Source organism: Cinclus cinclus, chromosome 14 (genome assembly GCF_963662255.1).
Source record: "Cinclus cinclus chromosome 14, bCinCin1.1, whole genome shotgun sequence".
Classification (NCBI taxonomy): domain Eukaryota; kingdom Metazoa; phylum Chordata; class Aves; order Passeriformes; family Cinclidae; genus Cinclus; species Cinclus cinclus.
In genome coordinates, this window is record NC_085059.1 from 19,746,284 (window position 1) to 19,759,314 (window position 13,031).

General features: G+C 57.3%; 1 protein-coding gene across 1 annotated transcript in view; it reads left to right on the top strand.

Moving 5' to 3' along the window:
• The window catches only part of ABLIM3 (actin binding LIM protein family member 3), a 43,725-nt gene that overhangs the window by 13,692 nt on the left and 17,002 nt on the right, over positions 1-13,031 (top strand). Inside the window, exons 6-9 of the mRNA XM_062501984.1 lie at positions 6,120-6,220; positions 8,493-8,626; positions 8,742-8,974; positions 11,367-11,504. Of these exons, the coding sequence (XP_062357968.1) occupies positions 6,120-6,220; positions 8,493-8,626; positions 8,742-8,974; positions 11,367-11,504 (606 nt within the window). The remainder of the gene's footprint in view (positions 1-6,119; positions 6,221-8,492; positions 8,627-8,741; positions 8,975-11,366; positions 11,505-13,031) is intronic.

The following is a 13,031-nucleotide window of genomic DNA, read 5'->3' on the forward strand; positions in this document are numbered from 1 at the left end:
AGGGCCCAGCCCAGGGGGAATCTGCCTCTCCTGGGGCAGCAGGATAGACCTGAGCCCGTGGAGGAGCAGGGATGCCAGGCTGCAGCTGTGCCCAGCTGTGCGTGCTGGTGACAGCCACAGGCAGGGCTGGCAGTGCCACGAGCCACAGGCTAGCTCCCAGGGGTGGCCTGTGGACTCCAGCCTGCTCTGTCCCTGGCACTGCTGAGTGCATCCCTGCCTGGCATTTCCTCCCTCTGAACTCTCCTTCCACCTCTGCCAGGCTCAGGTGGCTCAGAGGTGCCCCGGGTGCTGTCATTTGTCACCAGCCTGGCATCACCTTGCCCAGGTATTGCTTAAAGCCCTCTGGGTGCCCTTCTGTTGGCCCTGGCAGTGCCAAGGGGCTGTGTGGGCTCCTCAGAGCTCTGTCCTGTGGGGTCATAGCCCAGCATTAAGGATGGAATCAGGCAGCCATGGGTTGGGAATGTGGGGTTCTCCAGCACTACCCCAAGGATGCCTTGTGTTGTCCTGCACTGCTTGTGGTGCCTGAAACACCACAGGAGGAGTCCCCCTGGAGGTGGCACTCAGTGCTCTGGGCTGGGGACAAGGTGAGCATCAGGCACAGTTTGGGCTCTGGAGATTTTGTCCGACCCAAAGGATTCTGTCTGGGGCCATGGGGCTGTCCCTGGCGTGTCCCTGTCCCCTCCCACTTGCTGCATCCACCTCTGCCATCCATATGCAAGGCCAGGTGTCTCAAATGAGCTCCCTGGGAGTTGGGGACAATCTTTCTAGGGCCACTTAAAGGCTCCATTTGCTGCCTTTAACAGAATTAGAGAGGGGATCACAGCAGATTAAGAAGCAGTAAACACCCTCGGTGCAGGGTCCCTGGAGGCTCAGCTCAGCTCCCCTCTGAGGCTTTGCACCATTTTTGGGTTAGGGGGCTGCAGGAATGGATTTCATCTCTTCCAACGCCATAATTTGCAAGGAGTTTGGTTCAGGAGGGCTCCAGGGGACATGGCAGTGCAGCCCCAGATCTGAAAGAGCTCCCAGTTGTTTCAGAAACACCTTCCCAGGCTATGAGAGCACTTGGAGGAATTTGGAGCCAGCCAGGGAAGTTCCTGCTGGAGTTTTGCCCCCAGCTCTGAGCTGTAATTCATCCCCTGGAATGGGACTGGCTGGGGGCTGCTGCTCTCGTGCTGGTGGCAGTGAGAGGGCTCTGTAAAAAAATCCCTGCCCTGCAGCCTATTTCTGGGGACATTGTCCCCTCGGTGACGCCAGGGCTTGCTTTGCCAGCTGTCACCCCCAGCCCAAATTCCCATTTCGTTGCATTAATATCCATACAGTGCCTCTGGATGGGGATTTGATTTCAGCTGGCTCCCCGGAGTAGAAAGAGTTAAAAATAGCAACTCCAACACCCCTCATTCCCTGGCTATGACGGAGTCTCCCAGGTTGGAGTTACAATGCCGACAGGAATAGGGTTTTAAAATAAAACAAGGGAGTGCTCTGCACTCTGCAGAATGGGAGAAGGCAGAAGATATGGAGGAACCTCTGGTTTTAGAGAACAGGCCAGAGTTTGTCTCCCTTGTTGGGAGATCAATGATGCTGCACACACAGAGTGACTGGGGGGGATTCAGGAGGTTCTCAGCCCCCCAGAGAATCCACAGGAGAGGAATGAGCTCAGTGCACTCTGCTTTGGAGCAGCACGTGCACAGCACCTCGCCAAGGCTCAGCTGGACAGGGATTCAGAGCTGGGTTCAGGCTCCTTGGAAGCTGCAGGCAGGGACAGAGCAGGCAGATCCTCTCCCAAAAGTGCTCCCAGACTCTGGAAGCAACAGTCTGCTGCAAGGTGGCGAGGTGCCAACCTGGCTCTGCCTCATCCGACGGGGCTGCTTCTCTGATCTGGCAGAGAAAATCCTAAATCCCCACATTTCTCCCTCTCAGACGCTGCCCTAGTTTTAAAAAATGGCAGCTCTTGGCTTTTCTTTTGTAATATTTTAAATATAGCACCCTTTATGTCCCTGATGGATGCACCATATGTTTGGGAAGCAGCACTGAAAACCACCAGGCTGGTGGGTGGAGGTTAAAGGGAAAAAGCATTTCCATACGGGAAGCTGCAAACACAAAACACAGCAGCAGCAAACAGCAAATGCCTCCTGCAGCAGCCAGGAATAAGCTCCTTTCTGTCCTGCCTGTCTCATGTGAGCAGCAAGCCTGAATGTTTCCATTGTGTCACCTCCTGTCCTGGCCACCCTGGCACTGCCTCCACAGTGCCCAGCAGGAGATGCCACCATCTGACAGCTCCTTTGGCCTTTCCCTTCCTCAGAAAGCCCCTTTGCTGCTTTGTCTTTGGGGTTTTTAGGGGTTTTTGTTAAGAGTTTTTGGTTTTTTTTTGTTTTTTTTTTTTGTTTTAGTGGGGGGTTCAGCTGGGGTGGGTCCCTTGTGCTCCAGCTGGCCCAGACTGTTGTGGCCCTGGCTGGGGGTGGTGCTGGGTGGGCTTTGGCAGCCAGGGGACAGTCCCTGCACTCCCACACAGCCAGGACTGTCTCCCAGTACTAATCACAGCCTCTGTTTAGCAGGAAATCTGGCCTCAGCAAAATTATGAGCTCAGGCTTTCCAGCTTTTGGCCAGGACCTCAAGTTTAGATTCTTCTACTCTGCACATCCCTCAACTTTAGAACTCAAGTGTAGCCCCTTGCATGGACCCCCCAAAACCTGTCCAGCTCAGCTGGAGCTGAAAATAGAACCCTGTGAGCTGGGGATGGGTCCAAGCCTCTGTCAAGGCCACCCCTCCTGCTCTGGCTGGGTGAGTTGGCTGGGACCCCCCCACTTGTCACAGCTCAGGAATCAAATCCAGGGGAGGAGATGGACCCTGGCCAGTGCCTGGCTGCCAAGGGGGCTGTGTCCCTCGAGACCACCCTGCCAGGGGAGCAGGATGGAGGCTGGGGTGGCCCAAAGCTCCTGCAGGCAGTGACAGCTCAGGTTTGGCCCCACACCTGGTGGGTGGGACGCAGTGGGCGATGTCACAGAATCCCTGAATTTGGGTTGGAGTTGGAAGGGACATTAAAAATCATCCAGTTCCACCCCTTGCTTTGGACAGGGACACCTTCCCCTATCCCAGGCTGCTCCAAGTCCCTTCCAGCCTGGCTGTGGGATGAGCACAGTGGAGGAGGGGATGTGGGGATGTATTTCAGGTATTCTTGCTCTGGAGCACTGGAGATTTGGGGCTGGGGCTTTGTGCCCTGCCTGTGGCAGGTCCAACAGGCCACAGGGAAGCTGTTCCCAAGGATTTGGCCAGACACTGGCTGCGGTGTGATGTCCTCCAGAGTGTGGCCTCAGCTGGTCCTGCTGTCCCTGGAATCCACAGAGGGACACCAAGCACAGACACGTGTCACCGTGACTGCTCAGATGGATTTGTGCTCACCCAGGTCCCTGTCCTGGCGTGCTGTGTGTCCCTGTTCCCATCCCAGCCCTGCTTTTGTGCCTGGGCACATCATCCCCCTCACATCCCCCTCGCTCCTGCCCTGTTTGTTTGCATCCACGACAGCTCAGGCCAGAGTTTTTAAACTGCACCAGATGTGAAGAGGAAATCCCATCTTCAGCCTCTCGGCAGGGTTCCCTCCTCAGCTGCCTGCACTGAACCTTCCTGCAGCCCAAAATGCAGATCTCAGGGCACGCTGCACATCTGCCAGGGCTGCAGGAGCTGCTGCAGCCCCAGCAAACAGCAGCAGGCAGGAGATGAGTGGGAGGTGAGAGGGCAGGAAGGTGTTGGTGGCTCCTGCCACGCTCCTGGCCACGTTGCTGTTGTTTTTTTGTGTGTGGAAGGGTTGAGTTTGTGCCACACCTGGTGTCACCTGTCCCCACTGGGCCAGCACCCCCATCACTGGGCTCCTCCTGAGCCTGACCTCGTGTCAGAGCAGGATTTCAGCTCAGGGTTGAAAGTCCTTGCAGAGGTTACAAGAGGAGGGGGTGGCTGAGGTGCAGTGCTCCTGCCTGGGAAAGTGGCAGAGGGGGCTGCTCACAGCTCTTCTGGGGACCCACCCCAGCACAGGACCTGCCACCAGCCCTGTGGCACCTGGGGACAGCTGTGCTGTCCCCTCCTGTTGGCCACAGCTCCCTGCTCCAGGCTCGCCACGGCCCCTGCCAGGGCGGCTGTGCATTTCAGCAATTATTAATTAAAATGCAAACTATCCTTTCTCATCCTTTCCCCAAGACACCAAGAACTGCTGAGATATTCTCGGGGATAATAGGGAGAGGAATTAAGCAGTTCCTGGGAAATCTGAGTGGAGCCTTTCAGATTTACTGCTGTTCCTGGAGCCTGCGATTCCCTGTCGGGTTCTACATCTCCAGCTCCACACTCTGGAAATATCAGCCCTGCTGGGAATGCAGGGGGAGCTTCTCCATGGAAAGGTACTCAGGCCTTGGCAGGGGCTGCCCAGGGAGGTTTGGATCCCCATCCCTGGAGGTGTCACCTGGAGGTGGCACTCAGTGCTCTGGGCTGGGGACAAGGTGGGGATGGGGCACAGCTTGGACTGGATGGGCTTTTCCAGCTGAAATAATTCTGGAATTCTGTGCATAATCCTTGTGGAGGGCAGTTCCTGCTGCAAACACGATGTTGGGAGCAGAGCTGGGCAGAAGCCACAGGAGCACTTGTCCCCAAATCCCAGTTCCATCCCAGCTGAGGCGCCTGGCATGGGCAGAGAGGCACAGCCCCTTTTGGGGTTCCCAGTCACTCCCAGTTTGGGAGCTGTGCCGCCCAGAGCTCTGCTGGGAGGGGCAGAGACACAACGTGTGAGCACCAGGAGCCCTGGCTGCAGCTGCAGTTCCAGGGGATCCTGTTGCCATGACAAGCTGTACAAGTGTTATCCTGGAAAAAAACCAAAAAAGATCCAGTTGGGGATGGGAGGAAGCTGCCAGCGTGGAGGGCACGTGGATCCCATGGGAATTGTGCACTGCAAGCATTGATGTTCAACTGCACTTCATGAACTTCTGATCTTCCAGGGTTACACCCCCGGGGTCTCCTCCCCTGCTCCAGCCCCCTTCCCCAGCTCTGTGCCCCCCAAATTCACAGAGCCCCACTCCTCATCCTCCTCCAGCCCCCACACAGCCATCCTGGCAGGGTCCTTCCAGGAAAGGGAAAGTGTCAGCTCTCCCAAATAGCAACAGGAGGAGAGGGGAGGCTCAGGTTGGACACCAGCAGGAATTTCTCCATGGAAAGGGTGCTCAGGGATTGGAACTGCCCAGGGAGGTGGTGACAATGCTGAAGGGGACACTCACCCTCCTCTTTTGCCTGGGGGCCGTCACTGCAGTGACATCCCTGTGTGTGAGGATACCCAGGAGCTTCCCATGGTGCTCCCTGGTGGCTGCCAGGGTGGGAACTCTTGGGATCCAGTGGAATTCTTGGGATGCAGCTCTGCACAGCCCAGGGTGTAGCTGTCAGGCTGGGGAAGGTCAGGAGCAGTGCTGTGCCTTTGTGTTGTCTGCACTCAGGTCATCAAATCTCCCCGCAGCCCCAAGAACTAGAAAAGCAACTTTTTCCTCTTTGCCTTGGGAATCTGGGAAAATCACAGCAGCAGTCAGTGCTTCCAGCAAAGCAGGCTGATCCCAGATCCCTCATTCAGGACACCCGAGGATGCTGCTGGAATGGGGCTGGGGGTTCCTGCAGGGCAGGAGGTGAAAGCTGCTGAGCCCCGGCGGGGTATTTTGGGTTTCCCTGGCACATTCCAGCCCTGCCTGTGTGGGAAGTAAACATCCTGCAGGCAGGCACGGGCAGCTGCCTGCAGCCAGGTCAGCATGGGAAGACAATCACAGCTTCCTCCACACTCATTTAGAGAATTATTTCCACAAACGCAGCCAGAAGCAAATTCTGCTGTGCAGGCAGGGCCCTGGATTTTTGTTTTGTTTTCCTTCTATCCTCTTGATTTTTCTCCTTGTCTCCTTCCCTCCTTTGTCTCCTCTGGGTGTTTTTGACCTCACTCCTCTCTCTTTTTGCAGCGTGTCCCTGTGTGACCCAGCTCCCACCCTGGCACAATGTCCTGCCGTGCCCTCGTGATGCTTTGGCACCTATTTGGGCACCTGTGACATCCAGCCACTCTCCCTGCCTCCACTTCCCAGCTAAAGGGTGTTCCCTCCCTCGTGTGATGCCAGTGCTGGCCCAGTGCCATCCTCAGGGCACCCATGGCTTGTTTGTGTCCTCTGTCCCAACAGTGAGTGGCAGCAGTGGAGGGCAAGGGGCCAGTGTGAGCCAGGTGGGGGCAATAATTGGTCCTGATCTAATTAGGAAAGCCTAGGGCTGGATTAGGAGCTGTGACAGTGGAGGGTTTTTAGCTGTAAGCCACAGATGGCTTTGCCTGGGAGTCGGGAGAGGCTGGCATGGGCTGGATGGGGTCCATAATCCCACCTGGAATACACTCTGAGGTTTGGGAACAGCCCAGAACCTGCTCTGGGTGAGCTGGGTGGTCCCTACTGCCCCAAGCCCTCTGTCCCACCCTGCCAGTGCCTGTCCCTGCTCCAGCCTCATGGATTCAGTACCAGCAGTGGGAGAAGCAGCCGGAGCTGCTGCAGACTCAGACATCCCACAGAATATCCCTGGGACCTGCCCTCAGCCCATCGGGAGTGCTCAGCCCACCCCAGCTTAAAAATGTAAATATTAAATAAGGAACCACGTGGTGCTTCTGATTTTACTGAGGGGAAGGATCAGGAGAGAAAAATCTTTTGTCCAAAGGTAAATCTGGCATTTTCTCCTTGATGGAAATGGATTTTATCTGTGGGAGCTCCATGGGGAGGCTGAGCACTGAGATGGCCGTGCAGGGCTCAGATTCATCATCAGAGCTGAGCATCCAAATGTTGGTCCCTTCCTTTCTGTCAGGGGTGATTTGGCTGATCCTTTACCTGGGTCCCTCTGCATTGCTGGCGCCCTCAGCATCACCTCCTCAGCAGGGATGGACTCAGTGCTCTCAAAGGTCTTTTCCAACCCGGTTAATTCTGTTTCTGTGTCTGGAGCAGGCACATTCCCACGTGCCAGGGCCAAGGCTGAGGCTCTCCCGTGCCTGCTGAAGGACCAGCATCATCTGGCTGCCAGCCCATCCTCCCCTTCCTTCCCAAGATGTTTTGATGGCTGCAGCCAAGCTCTGGCCGCTGCAGGACAGCAGGCAGGAGCCTTTGGCCCCGCTGCTGATGAGAAACCCATATCCCGTGGCCCTGGAGTTCCCACCCTTCCTCCCTGGCTACCCCTGGGACACAGCACAGCTCCTGCCTGGAGGGGAAATCCTCCCCCTCGCCCTCACCTCCCCCTTGGAGCCAGCCTGGATCCCTGGAGGATTTGGGGTGCAGGCTTCTGGAGTGCCCTCTCCTTGTCCCCATCTCCCAGCAGAGGTTTCTTTTACCTCGCTGTGTGCCCCCAGCCCGGCACTCTGCGTCCCATCCTCTGCTTCACCCTGGCCTCTCCCTCAGCCTCCAGTGCTTCCAGCAAAATTCCTTCCTGGCCAGTCACTGCCTCCCCTTAGCCTTGACGCCTCCGGGGCTGCTGTGCTGCCAGGGCTGGGCTTCCTCTTCCTGAGCCTCTCGGAGCCCCAGAGCCGTGGAATCGGCCCTTCCTGGGGTCTGCCAGCTGTGCCCACTGGGAATGCCCACCGGGAATGCCCAGCTTTCCTCACCCTCCCTGCTGGAGCTGCATCCCACCCCAGTGCTGGTGCCACCACCTGCAGGGGGGTTCTGAGAAGAGGATTTCCAATTCAGGGAGCCTGCAGGGATGGGGTGGGGAGCTGCTCACTGCCAGGCAGCACTGGGAAGCACTGGGAAGATGCTGGAAGCTGCTGGAAGGGACTCCAGCCCCACCGAGGTGTGAAGATTCCTGCCAGCACTATCTGTGCTGCCCCCCAGCATCCAACTGACGTCCAGCATTCCTGGGGCTGGATCCATCCCATAGTGACACCCCCTTGCTGTAGGTGGCAACTCTCAGTCCCTGCACCACCCCTGGCACCCACCAAACTCACTTTCCCATGGTTGCACCACCTCTCCTTATATTAATTTCTGGATGAATGCTTTGCTTTTCCACAGTTTCCTTCACCTGTGGCTCTCTCAGCATTGTGTAAATATTAATTACTGGCAGTTAATTAAGCCAGGCATGCCCATCTTCCTGTGGACATGCCGTGTCACAAACATGCTGGCAGCAGGGCTGGGTGGGAATTCCCAGTTACCTGTGGATCCAAACCCTACCTGGAGCAGCTTCTCCCCGATAGACCTTCCTGGAGGGCCAGTGGGAAAAGAGGGGGAAATAGGTGGGAAAAGAGCATCACGTGCTCTACTCCCAGTAAGGAAAGGTGGATGGATCTTTAAAAATGCCTCTGGGCGCTCGTGGAAAGCTGCTCCTGGTTTGCTGTTGCTTGGGGCTGTAGGGTATGGGGCTGCCTGGGGGGTTGTGCCCTGTTATTTGTGTTGGTGGTGAGCAGCAAACCCTCCAAGGCAGATAGAAATTATCCCTGTTATCCTTCCACTCCTGAAGTGCTCTGAGTGTTCCAGAGGTTCAGCATTTCCCCATCCTGCTGCTGCCTGGACACTGTGCAGGAAGAGCGCAGGAAAACAAACAAGGTCCTTGACCCTCCTGAAACGAAGGAGGGGAATTGCCCAGGGATGCACAGGGGGAATTGCAGCCTGTGAGCCTGGAGCAGCCCATGGGCAAGGGTCCCTGTGCCCTCCTGAGGGGCAGAGCTGCTCTGTACAGCCCTGGGGGTTGTTTGGGGGTTGTTTGGGGGCTGTCCCAATGCCCAGATCACCTCTGGCTGTGCACGGCCACCGCTGCCTGACCCCGGGGCTGCAGTCCCTGACCGGAGGTGCCACCTTAATCCGGATCAGTGGGAGCTCTGCCGAGTGCCCGCGCAGCCCCGTGGCAGTTCCCTGCCTGGCTGTACCCACAGCCCATCAAGAACCAGCCAGGACACGGGCACAGCCCCACAGGAGCCTGGCCCTGGGCATGTTCTGCGCCGAGAGTGGAGCACAAACACGTGAATTGTTGGCCCAAACCAGCTCTGAGCAAAACAGAAACAAACTGGGGGCAGATTATGGCATTCCTTTGGCAGCTCCCACCCCCTCTCCATGCCTGCTGTATCCCAGCCTGCGAGGCCACTAATGCTACTTACATTATTAGTGGATTATTTGGGTGTAATGAGCTTTGCCCCGCTCAGCTGGCCCTGTGCTCGGGGCTCTGGGATGTGTAATACTTCCTGCACGGGGCCACGAGGCGGGCAGCTGCTGCCTGGAACACAGGCACACAATGCAGCAATGTTCCCAGACAAAATTCCAGCCTGGCCTGGAGGTTAAGCACAAATCTGGGAGCTGAACAGAGTGGGAGGGGGGGTGGTGCCCTGAGCTGGGTCCTGACCCATCCCCATGGGCACAGCCAGCAGTGGCTGGGTCAGATCCAGTTCTGGCCATGCTGGAGCACAGCTAAAAGCATCCTTGCCATCCTCAGCTCCTTTTCCTCTGCCTTCCTCCCATCAGACCAAGCAAGGGTTTGGTGATGTGTTGCTATGGACACCAGGAAGTTTTCCCTGGAGACCAGAAGCCCGCACTAAGTGATGCCTGCGTGTTCTGACATAGATTATTATTTTTGTCTTCCCCCTTTCTTTATTGAATGATGAATTCCTGGCTTTCCCCCCCACCTCTGTCCTGCTTTGTGGATTTCCGTGGCTGTGTCCCAGGGCTTGGCTTCGTTCTGGGCCAGGGTGTGAGCAGTGGGTGCGTGGGAGGAAGTTTCAGCTCTGTAACTCTTGCTCTGCTGGAGACCCCTGCAGAGAAAATCCCTGATTTATTCCAGCCTTGGGGAATCCTGTTGGTCCCCTCAGGTAGCTGCTGAGCTCCTGGGCACCCATTACCACCAGTAACCATCACAGGAGGTGCTGGAGTCCTGTTCCCAGGGCTGGTGTCTCTTGGGTGACAGTTCCCTGCTCTCTTCATTTTGTTTGGGTGATTTAGGTCTAGACTAATTAGTCTCTCCTGGGCTAGCTCTCGGCCTGACTCCCATTGTGTCACTCCTCTGCTGGCACTTGGTGTCCTTTAGTGCCTCAGGTACCTCTGGGAGCTCTTGGCTTGCAGGGAAGGGAAGTCCCAGCAGCTCTTGGAAGTCGTGGCTGGAGTCTGAGCTTTGGGGACTCAGAGCTTTCCTCGTAGCCCATTCCCAGCAGCTCCAGGAGTTTAAGCCCCTGTGTCTGGGCACTTGGCACAGGGAATGGGATTTGACTGTGACACCGTCTCAATGTCATTTTGACTTCTCCTGTTTGGCTTTTGAAGCTGATAATGGGCTGTTTCTGTTCCCTGTCACTTGATCTGCCCCTCAGTGAGCGAGGAGCCTCTGATGAGTGATCTCCTCTGTCCTGTGCCCCTTCTTCCCTGCTCTGGAGGGACTTCACAGGCTTGCTTTCAATCAGCTGCTTCTCTTGTTCCTGGGAATGCAGTTCAGCACTGGGTCAGAAAAACTCTGGCCCATTGAAATCCTCCTTTTTTTTGCTGCTTGAGTTGCCCGGAGTGTGACTCCCTTTCGGAAATCTTACTGCAAATAAATCCTGCAGTGCTTGGCTTGGTGTCAGCCTGGCTGGAGCTCCTGCACAGCCCAGGCACTCCCAGGTGGGGCAGGGAAAGCAGGAGCTGCTCTTTTTTTTTCTTTTTGTGTGTTTGGGAATTGCCTTGAGACAGCAGCAGGATCCGTATGGAGCAGGAGGGTTTTACCCTGGAGCGTGGGGTGAGGCTGCTGGGCATCACCTGTGTGGTGTTCCCAGAGTGGGGGTGATGAGTGGAGGTGAATCCCAGCATTGTCTGCAAAAGGAGAAATTCGGCTGCTCTCCCCTGCAGCCCCCAGCTCCTTCCAGAACCTCCCTGCAGCTCTGGAAGGAGCCATGGGACTGGGCTGCTGCTCCTTGCTGAGGAGGTGACAGTCTCACCAGGGCCAAGCACTCCATTGCTGTGATGTTTGAAAGCTCCTTGACAAACGACTTCTTCCTCCAGTTCCTAAGCAAACAAGTGGAAGCTCCAAAAACGCAGCGGTTCCTTCCCGTGCTGCTGCCAGCCCAGAGCTCGCTGGGCTGTCCCAGAGAGGGTCAGCAGCCACCAGGGCTGGTCCTTGCAGAGTCCTCCTGCAGCTGCTGTGGGGACAGGAGAGCAGCTGGGAGTTCTGGGGTGGTGCTGTGACCTGGTTGTCCATGCAGGGACAGGGTGCCCTGCACAGACCTGTGAGCCTCTTTTGTGGGGCAGGAAAATCCCAAATCCAGAGAGGGCTGGGTGCTGTGCCCTGCCCTTAGTGCTGGCCTGATGTCCCATGGGACTGAGCTCAGTGCGGTGACACCAAGATCCTAACAGACCCTTCCCCTCTCTCCTTTTGCTCTCCCTCCTTTCTGCCAGCAGTTCCCTACCAGCAGAACCCCTACACCCCTGGGAGCAGCTCCTCTGCCATCCAGTGCTATCGCTGTGGGGACACCTGCAAGGGCGAGGTCGTGCGTGTGCAGAGCAACCACTTCCACATCCGCTGCTTCACCTGCCAAGGTAGGAGAAGGATCCCCAAAAAGCTGGTGGCCAGCTTGTCCCACAGCCCCGGGGTCAAAGCAAAAGGCTGGAGACAGACCTACCTGGCCCTCTGAGATGTGGTGACACACCTGGGGTGGCACAGGTGGCGCAGGGCAGGCAGAGACCCTGAGCGATGCCAGAGCCAGTGAAGGGTTGTCCAATGTCACCACCCTGGAGCAGCCTGCAGGTCCCAAATGTGCCCATCTGTGTCTGGGGAGGGGTCACAGTGTCCTTCAGCTGCTCCCAAAGCAGGAGGAGGAGAAGGGGGAGGAGGCACTGCCAGCCTGGCTGAGAGGCAGCGGGGTGGGGAGGTGCCCAGAGCAGCTCCTGATAGAGCTGGGGCTGGGTGGCATGTCTCTGCCACCTGCCCATGGGATGCAGCTGGGACTTGGTGGCCCCCAGGGCTGGCAGGAGTGGAGCAGAGAAGTTGTTTGGATCCTCCTGGAGCACCAGAGGGGATGTAAAGCAGGGCTGTAAAGCTCATGGTGCAGAGCTGCTGCTGCTGTTGAAGGGCTCCTCAGCTCCTTTATTGGAGCAGCTGCTCTCACCCAGCTTCTGCAGGCTGTAAAATTCCCCATTCCATAAAATTCCCCATTCCAGGGCTTTTTAAAATCCTCTGGTCTTCCAAGCTCCCTGTGCTAAGCAAAATCCCCATTCCTCTGGCCAGGGAACAGAGAGTGAGGCTGGAGGTGACACTTCCCCAGGCTGTCCCCACCCTGCTGCAGCCCTGTGCCCCCTGGGACGGGCAGCCCAGATTTTTGGGAAGGGAGATCTGTCCCGGGATGCCCTCAGGGCTGACTTGCACCTGCAGGTCCCCGTGCTGAGCATCCTGCCCTTTCCCAGGATCCAGCAGGAGCTGAGCATCCAGACAAAGAGCTCAGACAGCTTCAAAGGGCCCGGGAGGCAGCAGGGAGAGCCTGGCAGTGCTCACTGCCCGAATTCCAAGTGAAGGGGAATAAATAATGAGAGGAAATCCTCCTGTCTCACCTTCCCTCGCTGCTCTCACCTCCTGCCACCTCTGGCTGGCTCCAGCCCCGCTGCCTGTCCCTGGTGTGTCCCCGGGAGCTGGCACAGGAGTGAAGCCATGGGATGTGCTGTTCCCACAGCAAACTGGGCACAGAGCAGCCTCGTTTTCTCTTGCATTTCCTTCCTGATGCTGTCCCCGAGCTGCTGGCCTGTCCCGAGCTGCTGACAGGATGTTTGGGAGACCCAAATTCCCCCTGCTGGGTACCCTGAGCTCGGCCAAGGGATGCTCCACAGAACAGGAGCTGCACCTCTGCCCCCATGGGCCCTGCAGCAGCGGGTCCAGCTGTCCCCTGTCACCCAGGGCTGCCCCACAGGTGCAGGGGCAGGACAGAGGGGGCTGAAGGACAAAGCAGAGACCAAGGTGGGCTGTGCCAGCGGGTGCTCAGTCGCTCTGTTGTCCCCTCTCCACCCTGTCACCGTGCAGGACGGGGGACGGGCATCGTGCACAGGCTCCAGGGGCACCCTGTGCCACTCCACTGC